We start from the raw sequence: 25334 nt of genomic DNA on the forward strand, positions 1-25334 counted from the left end.
TCCTCTCCCCCTGCAAGATCAGCTTTGAGATCTGATGTAGTGAGTACTTGTTTGTCTCCTAGAAGCTCGCCGAGAGTCTTCCCCATCCCTCCTCCTGGTGCTTAAGTGGGGTGGAGAGCTGACACCAGCAGGAAGGGTCCAGGCAGAAGAGCTGGGGCGAGCCTTTCGCTGTATGTACCCTGGTGGCCAAGGTAAGCTTTGTCCATGTATCTCTGGTCCTGTCCCGTGACTGTGCCAGGCTGCCCAGCCCAGGTGACTAATTGCCAATGTGAGGGATGCTCAGACATCTGTGGGCTGTGTGCAGCCTGTGTGACTCAGGTCACCACTGTTCTTGTTTTTTTTGAGTTGACCTGGTAAGGATAAATAATTCAGGTGGGTTTTGCACCCCAAGATCCCTAAGATGGCTAGAGTTGTCTGCTGCAGTGGTTAAACTTTAGTATGTCTTGGAGCGCAATAACATTCTTCCAACTAATGTGCCAGTATTCAAAAAAGAGAAGCCATTCTAATAAGATACATTCTGATGCAGCAAATACAATTCAAAATTTATGTATGATTAACAAGGAATTTAGCTCAGATGTAGAAAACAGTGGAATTCTGTCTTGGAAGACAGGTAATTCTGCCTTGAGACAGGAGAACAGAAAGGTAACTTCTCCGTATTTTCTCTGCATAATTCTGTGACACTGAAAAGCCTTTAGTACACACACAGATCAACAAGACCCCAAAGGAAAAAAAAAAAAGGCGGAGATTGCCTTTTTCATCCAAGTCAGAAGTAATACACTGCTACTGTATTGATCTGGTGAGACCAGTATTGGATACTGCTTATCTTTGACTTGTATGCTTAATTAATTCAATTTAATTAATTAAATTTCAAATTAATTAAGCTAATTTAAATTGAATTGGAGAAGATTTCCTTCTGGAATAAGGGAGAGTTACCGTTGGTGGTAGAGGGTTGGGTCAGGGAATATTTAAGCAAACTGGACATACCTAAGTCCATGGGCCCTGATGGGATGCACCCACGAGTGCTGAGGGATCTGGCAGGTTTCACCGTCAGGCCACTGTAGATTATCTTTGAAAGACTGTGGAGACTGGAGGAGGTGCCTGAGGACTAGAGGAGAGGAAATGTCACTCCTAGCTACAAAAACAACAAGAAGGAGGACCCAGGGAACTGCAGGCTTGTCATTCTCACCACAGTCGCTGGGAAGGTGATGGAGCAGCTAATCCTGGAGACCATTTCTGGGCATATGAAGGATAGGAAGGTGATTGGGAGTGGTCAGCATGGATTCACAAAAGGAAGACATGCTTAACCAACCTGACAACCTTCTACAGTGAAGTGACTGGCTTGTTTAGATGAGGGGAGAACAATGGCTATGGCCTGCTTTGACTTCAGTATGGCTTTTGACACTGTCTCTGGGAACATCCTCGTAGCTGATGGAAGTATGGGCTGGATGAGCAGACAGTGAGGTGGATTGAAAGCCAGCTAAATGGCTGGGCTCAGAGAGTGGTGATCAGTGGCACAAAGTCTAGTTGGAGGCCAGGAACTAGCAGTGTAGCCTAGGGGTGAAAACTGGGTCTGATCCTCTTTAATATCTTCATTAATGATCTGGGTGATGGGGCAGAGTGTACCCTCAGCAAGTTTGCAGATGACACAAAACTGGGAGGAGTGGCTGATACGCCAGAGAGTCATGCTGCCATCCAGAGGGACCTCAACAGGCTGGAGAAATGGGCTGGCAGGAACCTCATGATGTTCAACAAGGGGAATTGCAAAGTCCTGCTTCTGGGGAGGAACAACCCACTAATATATGCTGGGAGACAACCAGCTGGAAAGCAGCTTTACAGAAAAAGATGCAGGGGTCCTGGTGGGCACCAGGTTGAATATGGGCCAAGAATGTGCCCTTGCCACAATGAAATCAAATGGTATCCTGGGCTGCATTAGGAGGAGCGTTGCAAGCAGGTCGAAGGAGGTGAGCTGTGAGGTCAAATGTCTGTGATCTCAAGAACACATTTTTAGCAAATGTGAGGATAAACTTTCCAAAGGATGAGAAAACTGAGTGCACATGCTGTTGCTTACCGTAAGGTGCCAACGATTACAGCAGCTTGTCAGTGCACAGAGACTAAAGGAGAAGAAGCAGTAGCGGACAGAGGATCTTCATGAGAAGGCCTGTGTGCCATTCTTGAAGATGGGAACAGTGAGTTAGGCTGGGGACTTCCTAGTGCTGTTGTGGATCTCTGAAGCCTGGAGCTGAGAGGATGAGCCACTGATTGGACAAGAGATAGGGGAGACTGGAAGACAGTGTGCAAGAGAGGCAATTCCAGTGGAAGTACAGGGAGTAGATTGCAGTGTAATGAGCCAAAACCTGAGAGAAGAGACCTGTCTGCAGAGCTCTGGTCAAGTGGAATGGAGTTACCAGCAAGCTGGGCTGAGCCCTAAGGTATGGTCTATGCCATTTCTGAACTGACTTCTCCATATCTGGTGAGCACTGACTAGCTGCCCTTTTGCTCACAGTAGAGCTAGATCTGAGCATGTACAAGGTGACTTCAGTCCTTCTGAATCATGGCTTTGGAGACTTCTGCTTCACATGGTCATTCATGGAGAGGGAGAGATCTTATTTTGCAGTGAGATGCTGTGTTTCTCGGTAGCTGTTGGTACATGGAAGCTTTGTCCAGATATACAGCTGACTTCTGGCTGGTGTCTGTCATTGTCTAGCAGCGTGTTTCTCTGAGTTGTGAGCTCAGAGCTGGGAGCAGTTTTCCCATATTCCCATGCAATGTGACTGTGTACTGTGCAAAATCATCATAGGATTCTAGGCAGCAGCAAATTAGTCACCACTGCACTGTCTTTGGAGGGTCAGACTCGAGACCTGCATGAGTTGCTTTCTCCCATTGCTGATCTGACTCCTGTGGTTGACTCAGCCACCATAAATAAACTGTCATTTTGTGCCGCAAGATAATTGTAGCTCTACAGGATATGCTTTGGAAGCTGGGTGCCTTCCTACTGAATAACTCTGCCTGCAGTTCTGATGGCAGCAGTACCTGCTCGTATGCAGAGAACTAGTAGAAGGAGGCAATTTTTTTGTGTGCATCTTTATTCTGCACAGGGGTATTCAGGCTAGCAGAACAATTACGGACTGTTCAGAGAGGGTTGCTGCGGAATTTGGGCAGCATCAGACTTGACTGGTGAATGCTCACTTTTTTTCCTCAGAATGAACTTTCCCAAGTTAAGCAAAGCCTGAATTAAATTTCTAGTCATCATATATAGTAAAACTGTCTATTTGGGAGCAGCCTAAATGCTGGCTATGAAAATGATTAATTCTCTATATAACTTTGTTACTACAATAAATTTTGTTGTCTAAAGCAGTATATTCAGCTGATAGTTTTGCAGGTGTCAGAATATTAATTGTGAGTTTGTTCTCTGTTCCAGGTGATTACGCTGGTTTCCCTGGATGTGGCTTGCTAAGGCTGCACAGCACCTACCGTCATGATCTCAAGATTTATGCCTCAGATGAGGGACGAGTTCAGATGACAGCAGCAGCTTTTGCAAAGGTCCTTCCTCTCTTTTGAGCATCTGTTAGGTCTGCTACATTAGTCTTAAAATATGCCAGTTCTAAAGGAAAACATCTGGTGATGAGGAAGGAGCTGTCCTAGGAACTTCCCACTCTCTGTTGGGAGGATGGTAGCACATTACGCTAAGAGCAACTGTATGGGGCGGTACTGGAAATCCAGTGTAGCTGCACATGTATGTTACCTTTAGTATCCTGTCCAGGATAGGACCCAGGCTGGAAAAAGAGTTATTTATGGAGTATTGCTGGTGTTTGATGTTAGAGCACATCAAACCTGTTGCTGAATATTAATTACCTACAGAATGAGTGTTTCTTGGGTGACTGCCCAGCCAGAGGGGTCATTCCTTGACTGCTGGATTTAAAAGCGGAATGAAATGTCTTTGGTGCAGTGTGGGGTGCGGGCTGGGGAGAGGACAGGTTCATCTGCAGTTAAAGCTGGAGCCAAGGGGAATCCTGTGGTGGTGACCTTAGCTGTTCTTCAGAGCCTCTGGTGTATCAACATTTTCCAGCAAACTGAATTGGCTGCTCAACAATTGCCTAGACAAATATGGGGCTGCTGCAGGCAGAGCTGGCCTTTTGCCTTGAATAGCTCTAGAAGCATGCCAGAGTCACTGGTGACTGCAGGTGCTGTTTCCGTAAAACTGTTCTTCAAGGGCAGTTGAGATTTCACTCAAGTTGACTGAAGGCTGGCCATGAAACTACCAGAAATGTTTGTTGCTTGGGCTGCACATAGCTGAAATCTTGTCCTGTGTTGCTTTAGGGTTTGCTGGCCCTGGAGGGAGAGCTCACCCCCATCCTGGTGCAAATGGTGAAAAGTGCCAATATGAACGGTCTCCTGGACAGTGACAGTGATTCCCTTAGCAGCTGCCAACACAGAGTGAAGGCACGACTGCATGAAATCATGCAGAAGGATGCTGATTTCTGTGAAGAGGATTATGAAAAGGTAAAGCACCTGTGTGGCTTTGTCGCTTCCTGTATCTGGAAGGAGAATAGCATGGCTCCAGTGGTTTGATGTGAAGCCTGCTGGTATGTGAACAGTAGTTTGGTTAGTCTGAGATCAGTTCTGGTCAAAATTACAGGGTATAAACAGAACTTGAGGAGGGAAAGGGCAGGTTAATGGCCCCTGCCCTTCTCCAAGGGAAAATCCTCGGTGTTGCTCCACTGTCCCCTTCAAGAATCATCATGGTACCTTCCTCTCCCTTTAGAAGTCTCAGTGCATTTTATTCTCATGGGTGTGCTAAAAGAAGAGTTCTCGTGGTTTACTGCATGGTGCCCAGAACAATACCAGTTGCTGTGGACAGGGAGTATGCCTTGCTAGATTCTAGATCTGTGCTCTGTGCATGTGTGAACAGATCTTTTGGATGCAAACCCTTTTGTGGTCCTATCAGTGTCTGATAAATGCAGAGTAGAGAGCATGGGCTACATCCAGCACAGCAACCAATAAAAGCAGTATAGCTGCTTCTCTAACAAGTCCCCAAAACACTATTTTTCCCAGATTCTGTGATCTGATTACTGGACTGAAATCCATTACCATTAAGGAACATATTTATCACCTCAAATAACTACTTCAAACTTCTCTGAACCCCTTCTGCTCAAGCACAAAAGCAAAGTGAGACAAGAGTGGATATTGTAGGTGGAGGACGTCTGATCTGATAGGAGCAGTTGTTTGCTACCTCTGAGTTTGGTCCCGAGGAGGTTTTTAAAACATGCCTAACTACCCCTAGGCATAGGCCAGCTCATTACGCTCAGGTGGGAGCACAACTTTTGTACCTAATCAGAAAGCAGTACAGCTGCAAAAGGCAGACATCTTGTGTTCACAGTCTGTAAAGATACTAACTAATGTCTACTGGTATCTTCTCTCAGCTAGCACCTACAGGCAGTGCTTCTCTGCTAAACTCCATGACATTTATCCAGAACCCAGTAGAGGTCTGTAACCAGGTGTTCACCCTGATTGAGAATCTTACCTCCCAGATACGAAAACGTCTGGAAGACCCAAAATCTGCAGGTAAGCATCAGAACTGGAAAGCAGTTTCATTTATTGTTACATCTTCAGAGCTCCCAAACACCACTATGGTTTATGTTTGTCTGTAGTAAAGAAATTCTAAAGTGAAATTCTGTATGTGCTATTGATGTAGAAGGCTCTTACTCCACTTTCAACTACTGTTAGAGCTGTAACATAAAGGAAATGATATGTGGATCTTGGGTTTAGAGTGAATGTAAATAGCAGCAGTATAGCCTAGAGAGGTATGTCTGATTTTTTCAAGCATTTCCTGGAGGGAGCTCAAGACTAAACAGCAAGTTTTTCAGTCATGATTTGCTCATCTCTAAGAACTTTCCTAATAACAGTGCAGAGGTTTTAAAAAGGCATCTGTGGGACATTTCACACAATCTATGGCAGACAAACCAATAGGCAAACAGTTTCACTTTTCTCAAGTATTTCAGAAGTAGCTTATTGCTGCAGGTTAAAACTCCGTGCAGCTGATCCAGTGGCTTTTCCAGTCTAGGATTCCCATGGGTGACATAATAATCAGAGCCGTTCTGTGCTGGGAGAAGTCAGTCATAGCTGTCACCTGAAATCTACACAGAAGTAGTGAGGATGTGAATGTGGTTTGGTGTTCTTTGCTGTTTAGACCTGCAGCTGTACCACAGTGAGACTTTAGAACTGATGCTGCAACGCTGGAGTAAGCTGGAACGAGATTTCCGCATGAAGAATGGGCGTTACGACATCAGCAAGATCCCTGATATCTACGACTGCATCAAGTATGATGTACAGCACAACTGTGCGCTGAAACTGGAAGGCACAGCTGAACTCTTCAAACTCTCCAAAGCCCTGGCAGATGTGATCATACCCCAGGTATAGCCTGTCCTGCCAGTGTGACGAAGTCTGTGGTGTCAGTTTCTGACCCTTTCCCTGTCTGTTTTTTCTCAATTCTTTTGCACGTTAACTCTCAAGGCAGCATATCACAGGTATTTCTCAGATATATCTCTCAGTGTTTGTATAAGCCTGCAACCATTTATGACTTAAGATGTGGTGGGGCTGGCTTCCTGGATGAGGATTCTGACAGTGTCAGAATAATGAACAGCTGATGCAGCAGCTTTTCCATGTTCATCATAGTGCATTATAGCACAGCTTCGAGTTGAGTGCGTGTGCTGTAGCAACACCCCATTCTCCACATACAAGATTTTACAGGGAAAGAGAGATTTCTATGTTAAAGTGAAGGCTTGTTCTGGCAAGTTTGTTATTCTTGTCAAACTAGAACTTGTGCAGTTTCTGAAGTTGGCTTGCTTCTCACAAAGTTTATGCCCATGAACATGGGAGGGGAAAGGAGGGCCACATGCAATGGATCTCTGTAGTCACCATTGTTCTGTCCCACTTCTGGCAGAACATCCTTCGCTTATATGGGATGAACTTCTACCAGCAAGGTCCAATTGCACTTGTGCCCATGTAGAGCAGAAGTGGTCTTCTAAACTTTTTCACAGTGTTCTTCATGAGATATAGTTTGGCTATTTCCAGCATAGCACTTCAAGTTTTTTCTTTGCAAGTAGCAGTTGTTGCATTAATGCTCATGCCAGGTCAGGGTATAAGTTTGTGTGTCATGAGAGGAGGGTCCCTGGTGGTACTTGCCCCTCTCAACTGTTGGAAGAGTACTGACAGTCATGTCTAGACAGATTGGGATTCTTGGAGGAGTCTCTGTCCTCTGTCACCATCTGCAATATGTGGAAAAAAGAGAAGAGTGACGTTTCCCTTTCTGTCCTTGTTTCTTGTCCTGTAGTGGTGCTTGCGGACAGACCTGTTGAAGTCCAGCCTCCTTTCATGTGAGGATGTGGCAAAGAACCAGGGCTCAGGGGTATCTATTGTTTTGTTCCTGCAGGAATATGGGATTAATAAGGAGGAGAAACTGGAGATTGCTATTGGCTTTTGTCTTCCTCTCATTAAAAAGATCCAGTTGGACCTACAGAGAACCCATGAAGATGAGTCTGTCAACAAACTACATCCCTTGTAAGGATTGTGCTGCATGCTGCTGCTGGTGGGGAGGGCAGCTTTGAGGCAGCGTGTGGGAACCACGCCAGAAGAGTGTACTGGTGTGGAAGGAGGCACTGAACATACGTTGAAGGATACACCAAGAGGGAGATATGTTCTTGCTCCTAGAACTAGAAGGGAAATGGAAAGGAGCATTGAGCATGGTGCCACAAAAGCTTAAACCCATTGTAACTGGATGGTGGTGCCTTCATCCCTGTCTCTACAAGGGGCAAGTGCTGGTATGATGAGGCCACCTCTGCCCCACCATGTGTCTCCATTAGGATACCATAAAACTTGCTGCTTCTGTGTCCAGTGCTCTCACAGTTCTGTTCCTGCTGCTCTTTGACAGTTCCCAGTGCAGGGTTATCTTATTCCATTAAGTGTGCAGAAATGCTGCTGTGTGGTAGATGGCAATTCATTGGCAGGCTGTGAGTAACACTGAGCTGATTTTGGTTTAGGTACTCAAGAGGAGTTCTGTCACCAGGTCGCCACGTTCGGACACGGCTCTACTTCACCAGTGAGAGCCATGTGCACTCTCTGCTCAGTATCTTCCGCTATGGGGGCCTCCTGGATGTAAGTGTCCCAGCAATGCTGACAGAGTAAGCCTCCCTGCTTTTTTTCAGTGGCCCTTTCCAAGGTGGACAGTGTATGTTTGTAGGTTGCCCCTCTAGCCAGCTCCCCCAGTAATGACATGCATCAGTGGCCTCTGGCCAACTCCATCTCTGCTGTGTCTGCATGCTGCAGCTTCGTGCCTTTCTGCCATGTAGGAGGATTGTTCTTCCTCAGTCCTGACACTGCCTGCCTTGCTTGTATGGAGGCATGTTTTCTCCAAGAGCTGTCCTGCTGGTTTCGGATGAGTAGACCACTTAACCTGTGTAGGAGGATAGCAATATAAGGCAATGGGAATGAGGGATTTTCTCTTTTCCTGCTTCCTTCAATCCTTTATTTCAAGAGCTTGACCCTGTTTAGTGACTTTCTGTCAATTCTAAGTCAAGAAAATCAGTTTGCTTACAGAGGATGTGACTTGAGGTTGCAAATGCATAGGGGGTGCTCTCTACCAGAGGGACAGATGACACATTTTTAGGGGACTAACTCATCCAATCCAACCTTCACTTGCTTTCATAACCTGCTTACTGAAGGAATTGGCATCACCCTGAGAAAAGCTCTGCTTTAGAGTCCTTGAGAGGCTCTCTGATTTATCTTCCCATTTTTAAGCATGGTGTCTTGAAATGCCTTCAGAGTTTGGGCTTGCTTATCAGGTGTGATTTCTGATGTCTGTGGAAGCTCAATGTATCTGCAGGCAGTGATCATGCAAGTACCTCTGAACTGCTCACTGAATAAGATGCTACTTTATTCCCTGACTTGAGTGTCAGAGGATGCTGTGTTGCCAGCACAGGGATGTTAGGCTGCATCTGGGTTCATTTGTACCTGTGGGGTTCGTTTCACGTCCATCAAGGTGGCGAGCTGCTCCACAGCAGCGTGAATGGTACTTCAGGTATGGCCGTTCCCTAGCAGTGTTGGGAAACAATGAGAGGTGGGCTTCCCTGCCTTGTGGAGCCCAAGGGTCCAGCAGGGCTCTGTAGACTTTTCATTCAGCATCATGTAAAAGCAGCTTCACTTGGTCCCTTATTTAGCACAAGTTCATCCCTTGTGCTTTTTTTGAGATTTCTCTGAAATACTCTATTCTGTAGGCCACTATTTGAGAATGACTGTGTTTGGGAACCTGCTGTGGGTTGTGCTTTTCTCCAGACAGCATGGCATAGGGGCTTGCAGCTGGATGTGCTCAGAACTGCACGTGGATTGTATGGGTAGCTGTAGTGTCCCTCTATGCAGTTGCTCCTTACTTTAAGCACCCCACCCTCATTGCAAGGTCATTTCTCTTCATGCAAGTTAAGCAAGGTGTTTTTTGTCCTGACAATGTTGTTATCTTGTGGAGAGACAAACTCTCTCAGACCCATTTCACTGAATGCTGCAAGGTGTCTGCTGTTGCTTATTCCATGCGACTGTTTATGTGTATATATCAGGAAAACAAAGACCAGCAGTGGAAGAGAGCCATGGACTATTTGAGTGCTATCTCAGAGCTGAACTACATGACCCAGATTGTTATCATGCTCTACGAGGACAACAACAAGGTGAGGGATATAGCTGTAGGATAAAATCCTTCCTGCCATGATGAAAGGCACAGTCCCCGAGAGATGAGTTCAGCTGGGAAGTCTGTAACCTGAGCTCTCTCCGCTTATGAATAAAGATTGATGGATCATTAACACAACTGATAGTTTTTATTTTTAGGTGGGAGGCAGTGACCCAATTAATGCTAGTTACTTGTAAGCAGAATGCTACCCTGAGCAGTAATACCAAACTTAAGTAATCAATACTATCTATTTTAAAGCATTTCCTAAAGCAAAATAATTTTCTGTCTCTTAATATTAATTACAAATGAAGAGTAGGAAAAAATAAACAAACACAAATGATATTTGGCAGTTTTTTCCAAATATTTCTAGAAAATACCCAGACATTACACATTTCTAAACTTTTTTTTTTATTGTAAAAATATACAGATATAGTTAGGGAAGTATATATTGATATCTTCAGGAAGAGAATGATTTAAAAAACAGCCAGAATGTGGAAGCTGATGGTGATGACCATAAGTAGTTTTGGCACTAAATTGCATGTACTGAATCCCAGGTTCTGTGACTCAGGTACTGTACTGTAGGAGGTTGTAGTGGGCGAGGGGAGCAGTCCCTTTGCTCCATATGCTATAGAATTAGAATCTTCTGTTCACAGAGCTGATGTGGGGTTCTAATAGTAGAAGTGAAATATTTCTCAGTGCTGTTTGTCAAAAAAGCCCCAAAAAGTCTTAGGAGTGGTGTAAATCTCTTAATAAGTAGAGATGGTGAAACTTTTGGTTTTACATCATTGGTGCCAGATACTGTAAAAGCTCTGGCTTCCTTTAAAAATAAAGAAATTAATATTAGAGACAGTTACTTAAATCTTGGAACAACCTGACTAAAGGTTCAGGAGGGAACCAGTCTCTCCCTGCCCCAGTGTGTGCTGGTTTTGCAACAGGAGTGGATCAGAAGGGGCTATGTTTTAGGTTTGTGTGTATATATATATATATACACACATCGCCTGATTCTGTTTTGGTCCTCTGGTGGCTGTTGTCACAAAATAACAACAATCTGAATGCCTCAGCTTTGTGCTAATAAGGGCTGTCCTTTTGGATGAGACAAACCTAGAGCCATTATGTTTGTGGTTTCTTGTTGCTTCCGCTTTCCTTCCAAAAGGATGCGCTTGGGATGCGTGCTGCACCAGCATGGCAGGGTGGCCCAGGTCAGACCATGACCTATGCTGACAGTGGGACTGATTTTTATTTATTTACTTATTCCTGTGGCTCTTGTTCACAGGACCCATCTTCAGAAGAGCGTTTCCATGTGGAGCTGCATTTCAGCCCTGGCGTGAAAGGCTGTGAGGAAGACAGAAACGTGCCCACGGGGTTTGGCTTTCGGCCTGCCTCCGCAGAGGTGAGCACCCTGCCCGGGCGCAGGCTGCCCTGCCCGCTGGAGATGTGGCCAGCGTGGGGCCCTCAGGCACCTTGCTCCTCTACCAGGCTCTGCAGCTGTCCAGTCTCCAGCAGCAAATTTTCCTCTGACCCTTCTCTCATGCCCACGAGCTGTTAGCAGGTTGTGTTCCCTGCCGAACTCCCAGGTTTTGTCAGGGCTGGTATCCTCGTGAGCTCAGCAGAGCTGGGAGGCCCGAGGTGGGAGTCAGTGCCCGGGCAGCACTTGCGAAGGCCGCGTGCCTGTGGGTGTCAATGTTTCCTTTCTGCAGAACGAGGACAAGAAAGCTGACCAAGGCAGCCTGGAGGACCTCTCCAAAGAGAAGGGTGTAGATGAGCCAGACCGCGCACAGCAAAGGTCTCCGCAGCCTTCTGAGCCTGTCAGCATTCAGCGAAGATCACCGCTGATCAGGAACCGGAAAACAGGGTCCATGGAGGTATCAATGCAATGGGTGCCCTTGCTTGTTCTAATGAAGGTCTTTTGCTTGGTGTTGGTTTCCTGGCATTCCTTTTAATGTGCTAGAGTTTGAGTTGATTCTGGGAAAGGATCTGCAGAAGTTAAAGAGGGATTTTTTGGAAGGCAGACCTCCCAGATTCCTCCTCATTGAGGAAGGACAGGGGCAACACAGGTCAGAGGAACTGATGAGGAAAAGCAAGTAAGGAAATGCTTGAGAAACACAAGAATTATTTGGATTACATGCTCTGTAGAGGCATCAGTGCAACCAGCTACAAGATTGCATGCGACCTCTTCACCTAGCCACGGTGACATCTTTGCCTTCCCTTAGATTCTAGCCTTTGCCTCTCACAGTTCAGCTCCACATTCTTGTTCCTGTCTCCCATCTAAGATCTTATGCAAATCCGAATTCCCTGCTGACTGGTGGGTTTATTACAGAGTATTTAAACTGTCAGGGTTTAGAACTGTCCCATTCACTGATCTGCTAATGTAACAAAGATCGATTTTACTGTTCTTACTTCTCTCCTTTAGGGCTGTTATGTGTCATAAAGCTAGATTCAGTCAGCAGGTAGCTGGCACCTTCAAAGTGCTCTAGAATTGCTCCTTCTTTTGGAGGGGTTTCATAGGCATTTTTGCTGTTTTCTGAACCAGTGAAAGCAGAGAGTTAGGGCTTGAGGTATTTGTTAGCTGGCTTCCATCTCTGTGTCACTTATGGCATAATCTTTGCGTGCAGCACTCGGGGGCTGTTTGTAACAGGCACGTACTAAGTTAAAGGGGATATATTTTCCTGCTGCTAAAGAAGGAAATCCATGTCCCAGTGATCCCAGCAAGAGTCTTGGGAGACAAGGAGCTTAGTACATGAGTTCCTTCATACTTTTGAGATCTCCATAGTTCCACAATGCAACACAAACTTGAAATTAAAAATTGAGCATGCACTCTCACAATCTTAGTGTTATGCTTCTTGAAAATGGTGATTTTAACAAAGAGACGTACTTTTCTTTACCTTCAATTGATGTATAAAGGCATTTGAGACCAGTGGGTAACTTGGAGCACAACACTGATTATACTATCTGTCTTTGCAGGTGCTATCTGAATCTTCTTCCAAATCCGGAGGTTATCGCCTCTTCAGCACTTATTCCAGGCAATCTTCTGAGATGAAGCAAAGTGGCTTAGGTACTGTACTTGACCTGTAACCAGCCTGCTCACCTGTACTTCTGTATTTCTGTGGGTATCTGTCTGTCTCTCCACATGTACACCTGGCTTAAGTTCCTTGTATGTCTCTCTGTTTATATTATGTCTTCTTCTAGTGTTACTGTTTAGACCACTGTAGAGACTGTCTTATTGTATCTCCTTTTGTGTATGTTCTTCTCCTTCAGCTTCTAGTAACAGAAGATGCACTGTTCATCCTTTATATTATGGGAGCAACAGAGCAAGCTGTGTACTTGCAGGTTGGCCTTCTGGTTCCATGTTGCTACCATATGTTATACCATTTCTGAACTTAGTAGGAAGGGATGATTTTACGTGAGAACTAGCGTGCTTTCTGTTCTGCAAAACAGTAGTTTACATGCAAAGCTGCTCTTCATGTAAGACTATTATATTTCTACGTTTGCTTCATAAAGATCTCTTGTATGGAACAGATCATGTCATGTGCAGTGGTGTTTGACAGCTCTCTAATTGAGCTGGAATCCCTGGTTAGCCATTCTTTGCATGGTAGCCAGCAGAATAGAATATTTTGGGGCACTTGGTGTTCTCTGCCAGTCCTTGAGAGTACCATTCTCTGCCATCCTAATCTAAACTATGTCTTAATAGTTGAAATTCTCCCTGAAATAGTTTTGCTAAAGCAAGATCTATTTGGAAACTGAAAAGCTGTCTTTGCTGTCATGAGGTTCAAAGATAGCTGTGAAACCTAGATCTTGCAGATGACTAATAAGCACCAGGAGGTGGAAATGCCTAAGTTATGCCCACTTTCTTTTTCTTTAAAACCATTTTTGCATTATGGCATGGCTGTAGGCTTGCAGCAGTTCTGACTCATCAGTTCTTTACTCTGTTATGTGGACATCCTGCAGCCAAGAGATTTCTGAAAGTCCTGATCATTTCTTTGTCACTTTTGAATAAGGTGTTTCTTTGGAAGCTAATTCTTACCAAGTAAATAGAATTTTCTTCAGAGTGGTTAGGAAGTATCCCTGGAGTCTGCCAGTTATGCTCCCAGCCAATTGGAAAAATCTAAGAAGGAATGGCTGATGCATATTATTTTCATAAAGGCACAATAGCCTTGGCCACAGTGGTTTTTGAATGTGCTATTTCATGTGGTGCATCTACTTACTTCTGCCTTTCACAGACCACCTGCAGGATTAAGTAAGCTGTAATAGACTGCCTTGCTTAGGCTTGAGGAAACCTGTGGTTATAATGTGAATCCATGTGAATCAATATGAGAATTTCTGAGATGGCACACAGTCAAGGAAGTGCATCTGTTTGGAGAATTACTGAGTACATCAAATGCTACAAGCAAACTATCTTTACTGTTTGGATTTCTGAACCAGAATCTGTACCAGAAGGCATATGCTCTGGAAAGCAGATGTTACAGCCTATTTACTACAGCCTTTTCCAGGTTTCTGAGGAATGTCTGTTTTGGCAATAGAGAAGACTAACTACTCTACAGGACCCTTGTAAAGTACTACTTTTCCTTGACAACAAAATTTGAAATGCGGTCCCAGCAGGTTTAATTTCAGGTTCTTGCCTGACTTGCTTTGCTGGGAAGCCTGTGCTTGTCACTCTCCCAACTGTGAAGCTCTGCAGAGACAAAACTTTGAGTAGGAATTGATAGACCTGATCTGTGACAGTAGACCTCTAGCTAGATACTCAGTCCAGCCATCATTCTTCTCTATAGAGTCTTGCAGCTGCAGGCACAGAAGGGTTGAGCAGGAGAGACCTGTGGTGCAACACCAGCTTGCACAATCCCTGGTTATCAGGATGTCTGTGTTGCTATGAATTTCTCTTAACTCGAGAACTGTTAAGAAGAAGGATGCCTCTTTACCTGTAAAAGTCAAGCTCTTCAAGGAATCTTGCTGATTCCTTTCCTGCTTGTTTTGTAGAAATGTATTTTCTTCCCCCTTTAGGACCTGAAATGTGCTCTCTCTGTGAGAAATAATACGGAACTCACAGGAGCTTGAACGTTGACTTTAATACTTGTCTCAGCAGCTATGCTGTGAGGGGGGTCATTCAGATACTACCTGCTGTTTCTAAGCTTTTCTGAAGTTGAGCCTGTCACCTGTTGCCTGATCTTGTCAGTGGCTCGCTCTCATTATCGTGGGAAGAATGGATCCTCTGGGAGAATGTCTGTTCAGGTATAACCTCTTATGTTTAAGGATGCAGGAATGGGGAACAGCACAGAGCTCCTATAATAACCCTGCTGCCATACCTGCCAGAATTGTGTCTTTACTGTAATTTAATGTCTCTTTGGAAAAGGGGTGGGCTGCAGCTTGCTTTGTGTATGTGAAGTGGTGCTTTGGGGTGTGCTGTGTTTTTCTGGGCAGGAGCAAGTGCATTATTGTGGATTGTCTGCAATTGTGTGTATGCTTCTAGCTTGAGAAGCCTAGGGAAATTTCAGTGCCTTGCTTTGCTTGCAAGAACACTTCAAAATGGGGTAAAATCCTTGCTGTTTCAGCAACAAGAGGTGGTATACTGCCAGTGGGCCTGAAGCATTGTGCTGAGACTCCCATAGGGAAATAAGGGATGTCCATTTTTAATATATCTGAAACATTGAATGTACATCTGAAAATTAAATACACAAAAAAGATCCAGCACATACAGTAATTTCTAGCAAATGTTGCTACATCTTAAATCCAAATGGCTAGTATACCATTATGTTCTTTAGGATGCGTGTGTGTGCGTAACTTTGCCTAGAGTTCACTGTAGACAATTGCTGTCATCCATAGAGTCACCTTTGTAAATTCTCTTCTGACTTAAGGGTGCTAACAAAATGCCTCTGTCTGCTGTAGGATGGCAGAAACACTGAGGTATCCTTAGTGGCATGAGGTTCCTTAAGATAGAAAGTCACTAAAATCTTCTGTTCCGTTTTTATCTGCCAGTAAATGAGTCTGTTGGGGCTTTTTTTGTTGTTTGTTTGTTTGTTTGTTTGTTTTTAAGCCATGGGAGGATGATTAGGAGCATCATCCTGGCTGCTGCTTCACAAAATTTTGTTTGCATTTCGACAGATTCTGTCTCATGCTGAGTCAGCACTGAGCTTCAATTTAAGGCATTAGGAGAAAATTTTCTAAGGCTTGTGTATCAGTCACCCTGCAAGCAAGAGTTCTTTGCCTGTTTGTCCAAGGACACATATGTTCTAGTCCGCCCTGTGGAAAGCTACCAGCAGTGTCACAGTGGTGAAATAGCTTAAGCTTTGTGCATAAGAGAAGCTTTTTGGTCATCCCCCACTGTTCCCAGGAGCAGATGTCATCAGCTTAGACTGAGCTTACATGTGAATAGCTCAAAACTCAGGATCTGTGTGCTTTCTTCAAAGAAGCTCTGGTTAAAAAGGAGCTTTGCAGAGAAAGAGTGGGGGTTTTGAAGAGCAACGAGTGGACATGAGGCAGCAGTGTGTCCTTACACCAAAGAAGGCCAACGGCATGCTTTGCTGGATTAGCAGGAATAAAGCCATCAGACTGAGGGATTTGGTTCTTTCTCTCTTTTCACCTCTTATGAGACTGCATCTAAAGTACTGCTGTCCTGTCCTGGGCTCCCTAGTGCAAGAAGGGTGTGGATGTAGTGGGTGTAAGCCCATTAAGGGCAGTGGAGGTGGATGATGGCTGGAGCACACGACCTTGGAGGAGAAGCTGAGAGAGCAGGACTTGTTCAGATCAGAAGCTGTGGGGAATTGAGACCTTAATGCTGTTCAACCACTGTCCTCTGTGGTGTGTGGTGATAGGATGAGAGTCCAATAGACACAAGTTGCAGCATGGGAAATTCCAATTATCTGGGAGGAACAAATTTTTCACCATGAATGTGCCAGATATTGGAACAGGGGCCCAGAGAAGTTCCGAAATCTCCTTTCTTGGAGGTATTCAAAACTTGACTGGACAAACCCTAGCAAGCTGATCCAAGTTGGTCCTGCTGGGGTGTTGGGAAAGAAGCCTCCAGAGGTTCCTTCCAACCTAAATCATGCTATGATGCTGCTTTAGAATCAAGAGCTGTTTGCAATATAGGCAGGATCTTTTTAACAGTAACAGTTGCACTGTTCCAGTTAAATACTAAGAGGCATTATGTCGGGTTTTTTGCCTTGGCAGACAAGGTGGAACAAGATCAACCTGCTTGTTTCTGGAAGCCTTTTGTATGTGGGAATAATGTTGTTTTTAGCAGTTGGTATTCTCAGTACAGAATGCAGCATCAAGATGGTTTAGCAGGGAATTTATGGCTAATCAGTGGCTTTGTCTGGCCCATAATAAGGTTTTGTCTCACTCACAATTGCTTTCCTCAGTTGAAAGAATCCTGTTTCAAATGCCTGATGTTCCCTAAATATCACATAAAGTCAAGTCACTCTGCAGAAGCTGTGCCTTGGAGAAGCAAACACCAGTGGTTGCCAAAGCCACTGGTATTATGTGGCCCTCCTATGCTTGAGACTGTCTTGCATGCCATATTCCTTGCTATGGGGTAAACAAAGTTCCATGCTGTGTGCACATCTGATGCTTTGCAAGGGTAGTTTGTGGAACAATTGGACCTACTCTGGAGTAGCAAGACATGACCAAGTGGATGTGAAATATCATCTGGGCAGCAGCTTGTGAAAGAAAGCTCTCTGGTTACATTGCTTTCCTTACTGCTTGACATAGTGATTAATCCACATTTGGTGATCAACAGATCAGGCAGTCCTTTCTTCTTCTTGGTGTCCTAAAGAAAAAGGAGCTTTCCAAAGAGAAAGGGCAGAAGAGCAGAGAAATGAAGCCCTGTGACATGAACATCAGTGATTTGGCATCTTGGCTTTTCTGACACGAGTACGTAGATTTGCTGACTAGAGGGTGTCAAGGTGTTTCTCCTAGGTCAGGGCAAGAATGCCAAATGGAAATAAACCCCTGGACGGAGTTAAGAACTTTCCTGGTGCTGAGTTTCAGGCTACCTGTTGTGCATTTGACACTACTGAATTTAGAATAGGGAATACTGCCTCCCTATGCTCCCTGGCATAATTTTTTTTCCTGAGATTGCCTGCAAAGTGGCCAGTTCATTCCTCATTTTTTGACTAACCCTGCTTTTCTGTAGTTGCATGCAGTGGAGATGTAATACTAACACCTTCCATGCCTTTCCAGGGTCACAATGCACCGGCCTGTTTAGCACCACTGTGCTGGGAGGCTCCTCCAGTGCCCCCAACCTCCAGGACTACGCACGCAGCCATGGCAAAAAGTTTGCCAGCAGCCTGACATACAAAGACGGTATGTGTGTTCCCCATGCAGCAGGTGGTTAATTTGTGGACTTTGGTGTCTCAGGATGCTACTGAGGCGAAGGCTTAGACTGCTAAGAAGTATGACAGTTGAACGCGTATATTTGTCGCATCTACAGTAATGTATTTTATCATATCCCAAGAAATCGTGATCCTTGCTAGGACAAGACAGGAGCTGATGTGCAAGGAGTTTTATGCTGATGTATGGTACTGCCGGGGTCTGATTTTGGTCTGACATTTTAATACTACTTGCTGTTGTGGAGGCGGATTTATTGGTCTAGATATTAAATAGGTTTGTCCTGGTATGGAAATCCAGCACATCACATTGTCTTGCTTACCTTGGTGATCTTGCTGATGCTAAACAAAGCTTTTGTGGAGACAGTAATCCTCGCCCTACAGAAGATGGAGCTGTCCCAAAGGCAGAAAGATATGCTTGGGGGTGGATAAGATGGGTATTAGAGTAAGGTTGGGCACACAGAAGAGTCCAAGGTAGCTGTCAGAAAGCAAGTGTAATATGCCTGAAGTGCTTGAGGTAAGTGGGATACTTGGATGAAATACTGCAAAAGGACCAGAAAGTTCAGTTATTGTGCAGTTCTGCGGAAACTGCCTTAAAGTTCAGCAAGATGATCTGGTAAAATTTATTTGGGTCATTAGTATAAATGTTGCCTGACGCACATGAGTGAAGGGGTGTTGCCAGCTGCGGCTTGTTCTGCAGTTTGTACTAGTGTATTATATGCATTGAGAAGCAGGAACTGTTGCTACTTTCAAGGAAATTGGAGCACAGGGAAAGACTGAGATATCCTGGAGGAGTTGGAGGGGTGTAATGCTCAAGTGCAAATGTCTGTTGTGAATCTGATAAGAAAGGCTCTCAAACTCTGTAAGTACTGATTAACATACCATTTGTTGGAATGCTGAGTTGAGCAGCATTGAACAAACCACTCCATGGATAGGATCTGCACAGCTTGCTGTGCCCTAATTGGAAATCCACCCAATATTACACAACTTGGGCTTCCCAGCATCTGAATGGATGTAAGATTACCTGTCCTCTCTTTTACTTTTTTGTGTTAGTTCTAACAAATGGTATTTTAATCAATACTTTAGAGAGCCTGACTGCCTTTCTTATTGGGATCATAACGGACACTAGCACTGGTGGATTACAAGGTGAGGAAATTATTAAGGCAGTAATTTGGGGCCTTTGGGGAAAACAGGAGTTGATTCATTTGGATTTTTGTCCAGTTTTAAGGCAAGGAGAATGGCCTAGCAAATCGGGGTGGAAAGATGCTATCCAATTCTCAGACCTATTGGAACCTCATGAATGCTGTTGTATTGAGACCATTATGTATACTGGCTTTCTGTGCTGCTTTTCACTGTGTAAGAGAAAACTGTGTTGCTTCTTACCTCTTCAGGCAGCTCCCTAGCGCACAACAGGCTGTGAGTGATAGAGACAGGGAGGTTGAAATGGGAGGATTTTAAACCCTGCTGTACCAGTCTGAGCTGCTTGAGGCAGCAAGTGCTGGGTACTCATAGGTCCCGGAATACGCTCATGGTGTTTGGCACACGACTGGGGCATAAATACCAGGAGAGCTGCTGAAAAGGCCAGCAAGGGCTCTGGCTGCTTTTCCTCCATAACTCTGTAAGCAGTGTGAATCCAAGGCAGCACTAATTCTCAGGGAAAAGCATCAAAGACTGCTTGCTCTGTACCCAGCTGGGAACAGAACAGATTCTGCTCAGTCCTGGTGCTGTGCTGCCTTGCTCTGTAGGCTGTGTAGTAGGAACGTGCCGGCAGCTGGCTACTCGCATTCAAGGTCCAGAGCCGAGTCCTGCTGCATTAGCCTAAATTCGTTGACGAAGTCTCTGCGTGCTGAGACGCAGTTGTACCCTCAAGTACTTAAAAGTCAGACTTATTTAAACTAGTGTGTGACTAACACAGCCCAGAATTATTCATCTTGATGCTACACTTCTTTTCTCATGTTTCTTAGTGTGCTATGGCACCCTGTGCTACCAGCGCCTTGCTGCAATAAGAGCAATTGTGAGGAAGAAGTGGGGGGCTTGGAAAAACAAGTAGGAGGCAGAAGTGTGTTTAGCGTCTGGGGAAGGTAGTTTGGAATGTGAAAAAAAGCCCTTGATCTGCACGTTCCTGCTTAAATGAGCACCAATGAAATGCTGAACAATGGCATTTAAACCAAACATCACTAGAGCTGAATACAGTAAGTGACACAGCAGCTACAGCAGCCTCTTCGAGTACATTTGTATCAAGGCCTTCTTCACGGTCATTGGGCTAATAAAGTTTAAAAACCTTCAGATTCTGGAGCACATCTTTGCATGAATTCTCTGATATTTTTTTCATGGTTGTGGTGCTTCAAGGTGTGGCGCATGGCTTATAGCACTTCATCAAAGACTTACTCAAGTGAAGTTAAAATGGCCCTTATTTCTGAAGCCTTTTTGCTTGGGGCTGGAAGAGGACTAAGGAACACTTCAGTGGAAAGTTGTGTCCAACCTCAGGTTGAAGAAAGGTCCACTGATGGTTGTGATTTGAAGTTGGCTTGTCTGAAGCCAGGGATCCAGTAAGCTGTGTTGCAGTACCATTTAAATTGATGTGCTGTAAAGGCAAGGGGGAGGTGTGGGGTGGAATGGAGGTGGTTACCAGCTGGCTGACTGCAGCTCCAGGACTTGGACACTTCTAAAGGATTGCATGTGTAGGGAAGATTGTCATGCTCTGTTTGTTGAGTTTAAAGAAAGAAAAACAATTTTTAGGGATGTTATGCTGGCGAAGGAAAGTGAAGCAAGTTTGAGAGTTGGTTTAAATATATTATTTGGCCAAGTCAGTGGATGTAGCTAGAGAAGCACAATGGGGGTGTGGAGCATAAATTGATTTATGTATCTTCTAACCTTGGTGTAGAGGGATAGGCATAGAGACTCTGTTGACTAGGTACAACGGACACATGAAACATGAAGGAGAAATAAAAACATTTTCCAATATTTCCTAAAAGTTCCTAAATAGCAGCAAAAGATATGATTGGCTGGGATCTCACATCAAATCCTACATACAGATGATCTGATCTAGGCCATTCTTTCCCATGATAGGTGAGGAATTTCCAGAGTGGGAATAAACTGAAGTTTTCAGCTTTTTTTTTTTTTTTGAGACTAATCCATGTCTTTTAAAGCTCATCTGTTTGCACCTTATCAGATGCATAGAATCTGTCCTTGCACTGTCTTTCTGATCTGTGATTCCTATGGGAGAGCTTGGCCTGGCCTGGGATGTGGCCAGGCGAAGCCTGAGGACCACTCTGACAGGAGTATCCCAAAACCTCTTCTGTACTGAAATGCTTTGAGCAACAGAACTGTAGAGGCATGTCTTCATGGGTCTTCTGTTTGTTCCCTAATTAGTTAGTTGTCATACATAGCTCTGTTTAGCTCGCATTAAGATGTTTTGGGCTGCACTTACCTATGCCAGTTCTGCTGCAGAACAGTTGTCGTTTTCCTTGGGCAGAGGGGAATCCTGAGAACTATCCTCCTGTGGTGCTGCTGCTTGCTTGGCCATGTGCTCCTGTGGCTGTGAGCATGGCCTAACTGCATCTTGCACTGGTCTGAGCCTGGGTTGCTCTCGGAATGGCTGGAAGTGTGGTGGGAAGGTATGAGATGCTGTCTGTGACTGCGAGAGTGTGGCTGAGGTCTTTGCAGTGTCAGGGGAGACACTGGCAGGGCAGTGCAGGGGAAGTGGGGAGCTGGCAGAGTGCTAGGAAGCCAAAAGGTTCAGTCAGACCTGCAGGTAGAGCGTGCCCAGGGTGCTACAGCAGTCCCAACAAGAGCATGTGTTATGGGGATCAAGAAGAAGTTGAACCTGAAAGGGTAGTTGCAAGCATATGAAGGTCGGGGGATCCTTAGAAGCAGGCTGTTAACTGAGATGATCTGTTTTTATTTCCTCAGAGCTCTTGTCTATGCCAGCCGTAAAACGATTTTCTGTGTCGTTTGCAAAGCATCCGACTAATGGTACGTTTGCTTCCTTGATTTGACGTTCCCTCACACTTCTAACCCCATGCTTACATTCAGTTCTCTCTGCACATACTCTCCTCTTAGCCTTCTTGTGGTTTTTTTGTGTCTGTGTATCTGGTGTCTAAACATGCTTCACTTTCCCCCATTGTCTTGTTGTGACTAACGTGTTCATTCACCCTGTTACTTCTCAGTGGTTCCTCTGCTGTCCCCCAAGGCATTTGTGTCCCAGGTGAAAAATCAAGAGCAGTGGCTCTGTGAATGGACTCCTAAAGCAGCCTTTAATTCCACTGCTGACATTAAGGCCTTCTTTCATGCTTCCTTTTGGGGGGGTGGGGGTCAGAGATAGAATACTGTTGGATTTGTGGGGGTGATATCCACTCCATATCAGCAGCTTAGGTCCTCCGTTTCTACAATGCAGATTTGCAGGACCAAAACAAGGATAGCCTTAAGGCTACCCATGTGTCACCTGGAAGAGCACAGTCTATGGTGGGAGAGAAGGAGGTGCTAACAGCGTTCCCTCAGTGCATGGTATTCCTCAGCACAGTCGTTTTAGGAGTACTGGTAACCTCATGACCTCCTATTTGCAAACTTGTCTGTTAGAGTGGTCCCTTGGTTACTCCAAGCATGGTGATGTTGGTGGGAGTAGGCTCACCTTTCCTGCAGATGTTATCCTGGGAATGGTGTCTCTCCAGAGCTTTCACTCGTCTGTTGTTGGTGAACAATGCTGGCATGGGCCTGCCACCTTCCTGAGGTAGGAGGGGATCGGCACCATGCCACCCAGGGTGACGTAACCTGCTTCACGCCTGTCATGCTTGTAGCTATGAAAAGGCTTGGTAAAGAATGTCTGACAGTGCTTCTGTTGACTCTGTCTCTGCTTCATATTGCTACTAACCTGACACCTGAACTGTGAGTCTTTTGATGTTAAAGACCACTAGCTCTGTTGTAGCAGATACCTTGAACTAGTGTTTATTATCCAAGTCTTGCACAGAAACTTTTGAAAAGGTTTGTTTCACAGCACCACTCCTACCTCATGGCTCCTGCTATTGAGATGAGTTATAACCAAAGCAGGTCGCTGAAAGATAAAAGATTAAGATTTCTGTCTTATGTGATCAAGGCTGCTTCTGCAATCTCATTGCTTAGTAAATGTGAAGATATTCTGCTCTGCGTGATCTGGAAGATTAAAGAAGTTCAGAAGACTGTTACGAAGACCAGAGTTTTGGGAAAGATGAAAGGGGAAAGGGCAGCTAAATGTGGCTTTATCATTTCAAATAACTGAAGGGAACCTATTTTCTGTGTTTGCTTGGTTTTGTTTTTCCCCGAGTGACCAACTGCTCAATTTGTTTGTATGTCTGGATACCATCTGAGCTCACGTGGTGTATGTCACCAGGATGTGTCGTTCTATCTTGCCAGCAAAACTTGTACCAAGCACCAGTCCTTCCTAAGCCACGCTGTAAAGCAACTGCCCCTGCCTCAAATACAATAAAGTGAAACCGGGCATCAGGTTTTTCCCAAGAACCCAATGAATATTTCTAACAGCAAAGTATTCCTTAATCAAGAAAACAAAGACAGAGGTCCAGCAGGTGTGAGACTGAAGTTAGGCATATTTGGTCTAGGCTTGGCACTGGTTTTAGCAGGAAGGATGTTTAGCCACATGAACCACTCGCCTGAGGATGCAAAAGCTATTCACAGCTCTGAATCTGGATTTTGTTTCTGAAGAGCTGCCTCTATGTGGCGAAAAGGGATGGGTGAACCAGAGCAGTGGCCAAGCACAGTGTCAGGCCAGATGGTTTATGCCCCGGTCTCATGAATCTTGGGAGTGTGACATGAGTCCCGAGGCTGCATACATGGAGGAGGAGACATGCCTGCATGCTAGTGTCTTGTCTGCCATGCAAGGATATCACAGAAGATTGCACAGGGCTGTTCTGAGAGTCTAGAGAGGGAAGGTCAGCCCTTCTGTGCTCCCTCTGTTCTTCACACGCTAAGCACTATGCTCTCAGTCAAACCCTGCTGTCCCCCAGTGTCCCTTTCACAGCTTCCGGTCGTTTGATGCTGGGCCGTTTGCTCTCTTCCATGTGCTGAGGTAGCTGGCTGCATTTGGATGCAGGACTTGAACGCTCTGTTGGCGGTCTGGATTTCTTGTCTCAGCTGGGGGAGGGCGAGTGTGGGCCTGACCTTCTTATCTAGCCAAACCTGAACTGTATTGGACTTAGAACGTGTCCTAAAATTTATTTGCTTGTCAGACTTTCACTTACAAAGATGAAAGCTCGCTGCTCAGGCACTGCCCCTGCAGTGCAGCTGCATTTGGCAAAGGCTGGGCTGGGTGGGAGGCTGGCCTGCTGCAATGTGACTGGGGGTATGTAGATCTAAGGGTATTCCTGACCTGCTTGATGGTGGGAGGGATTGGGCTTGAGTGTGGTGTGGGTCTTTCCCACCCAGTGGCCCTGGTGCTGGCAGCTCCTTCCTCACATCTCCACAATTTCTCTATCCCCAGCTGCACCTGCCCCTCTCCTCTCACTCTCTATGGCCCCCTTTCCTCCAGATGCGTTTGAGCACCACCACGTTGCCCAGTTGCTGCGCCGTTTTTCCTCTGACTATGCCACGAGCCGGAACATCTCCCTGGATGCCACTCTAGCCCATCACCTCCAGCAGTGCTCCTACCACCTGCGCCTCTTCAGGAGCTGGCTGATCTCAGGGCAGGATGACTTGGAGTGTCTTTACGGTACTGCACGCTGCAGCTGCCTTGGTTCCGTGCTCTCATAGCTGAGCAGGGACCACTGTCTGCTTGAGAATGCAAAGTATGCTTTGCTTCTAAAAAAGGAAAGCATTTCCCTCACCGCATCCCTTAAATCTCTGGGCTGCTGCTGCAGCAAGCTGTGTGGGCTGTTGCACCCGGCAGTTTGGGAGCCTTAGGCAGTAGCCTTTCCACGTGGAGCCAGTGCTCTTCGTGTGGCTGTAACTGTGCTCTTTCCATCTTGGGCAATTATTTTTTGCCTCCTTCCTTTAGCTCGGGTAAGCCCTTAAGCTTCCTTCAGGTTAGATGCTGAGTTCCTACCGGTGTGATGCCCTGCTGACATGATACCCCTGTGCAGGTCTCAGTGGGGTGCTGCAAGGTGTCCCATTATTAATGGAGGAACCAAAGTGAATAGTAAGAATATGGGAAGAAAGAAGATTAAGGAGGTGCTGCAGCTGGTCACGTTCAGAGTGAACTTGCTGTGGAACTTTGGGGAAGTGAGTGCTTGTGGGATTGTGTTGTTTCTAGAGACACCAAGTTAAGATAGGGTAGAAACTGAGCTTCTGTGTGGCTGCATTGCATGGCATCTCTTCTGCCT

At 45.4% G+C, this 25334-nt stretch overlaps 1 protein-coding gene across 6 annotated transcripts in view; it reads left to right on the plus strand.

Annotated features, from left to right (window-relative positions):
• Positions 1 to 25334, plus strand: part of PPIP5K1 (diphosphoinositol pentakisphosphate kinase 1) — a 53696-nt gene that overhangs the window by 16169 nt on the left and 12193 nt on the right. For 2 of the 6 annotated variants that reach the window (XM_049813062.1, XM_049813066.1), the window contains exons 16-28: positions 63 to 191; positions 3419 to 3540; positions 4318 to 4500; positions 5421 to 5562; positions 6188 to 6411; positions 7430 to 7557; positions 8037 to 8151; positions 9603 to 9710; positions 10983 to 11099; positions 11407 to 11571; positions 12671 to 12761; positions 17882 to 18004; positions 21940 to 22002. In XM_049813062.1, the coding sequence (XP_049669019.1) occupies positions 63 to 191; positions 3419 to 3540; positions 4318 to 4500; positions 5421 to 5562; positions 6188 to 6411; positions 7430 to 7557; positions 8037 to 8151; positions 9603 to 9710; positions 10983 to 11099; positions 11407 to 11571; positions 12671 to 12761; positions 17882 to 18004; positions 21940 to 22002 (1710 nt within the window). Of the gene's footprint in view, positions 1 to 62; positions 192 to 3418; positions 3541 to 4317; positions 4501 to 5420; positions 5563 to 6187; positions 6412 to 7429; positions 7558 to 8036; positions 8152 to 9602; positions 9711 to 10982; positions 11100 to 11406; positions 11572 to 12670; positions 12762 to 17881; positions 18005 to 21939; positions 22003 to 24496; positions 24725 to 25334 lie in introns of all 6 variants that reach the window. The other 4 variants (XM_049813067.1, XM_049813063.1, XM_049813064.1 and 1 more) reach the window with 4 other exon arrangements.

Source organism: Accipiter gentilis, chromosome 10 (genome assembly GCF_929443795.1).
Source record: "Accipiter gentilis chromosome 10, bAccGen1.1, whole genome shotgun sequence".
NCBI classification, from domain to species: domain Eukaryota; kingdom Metazoa; phylum Chordata; class Aves; order Accipitriformes; family Accipitridae; genus Astur; species Astur gentilis.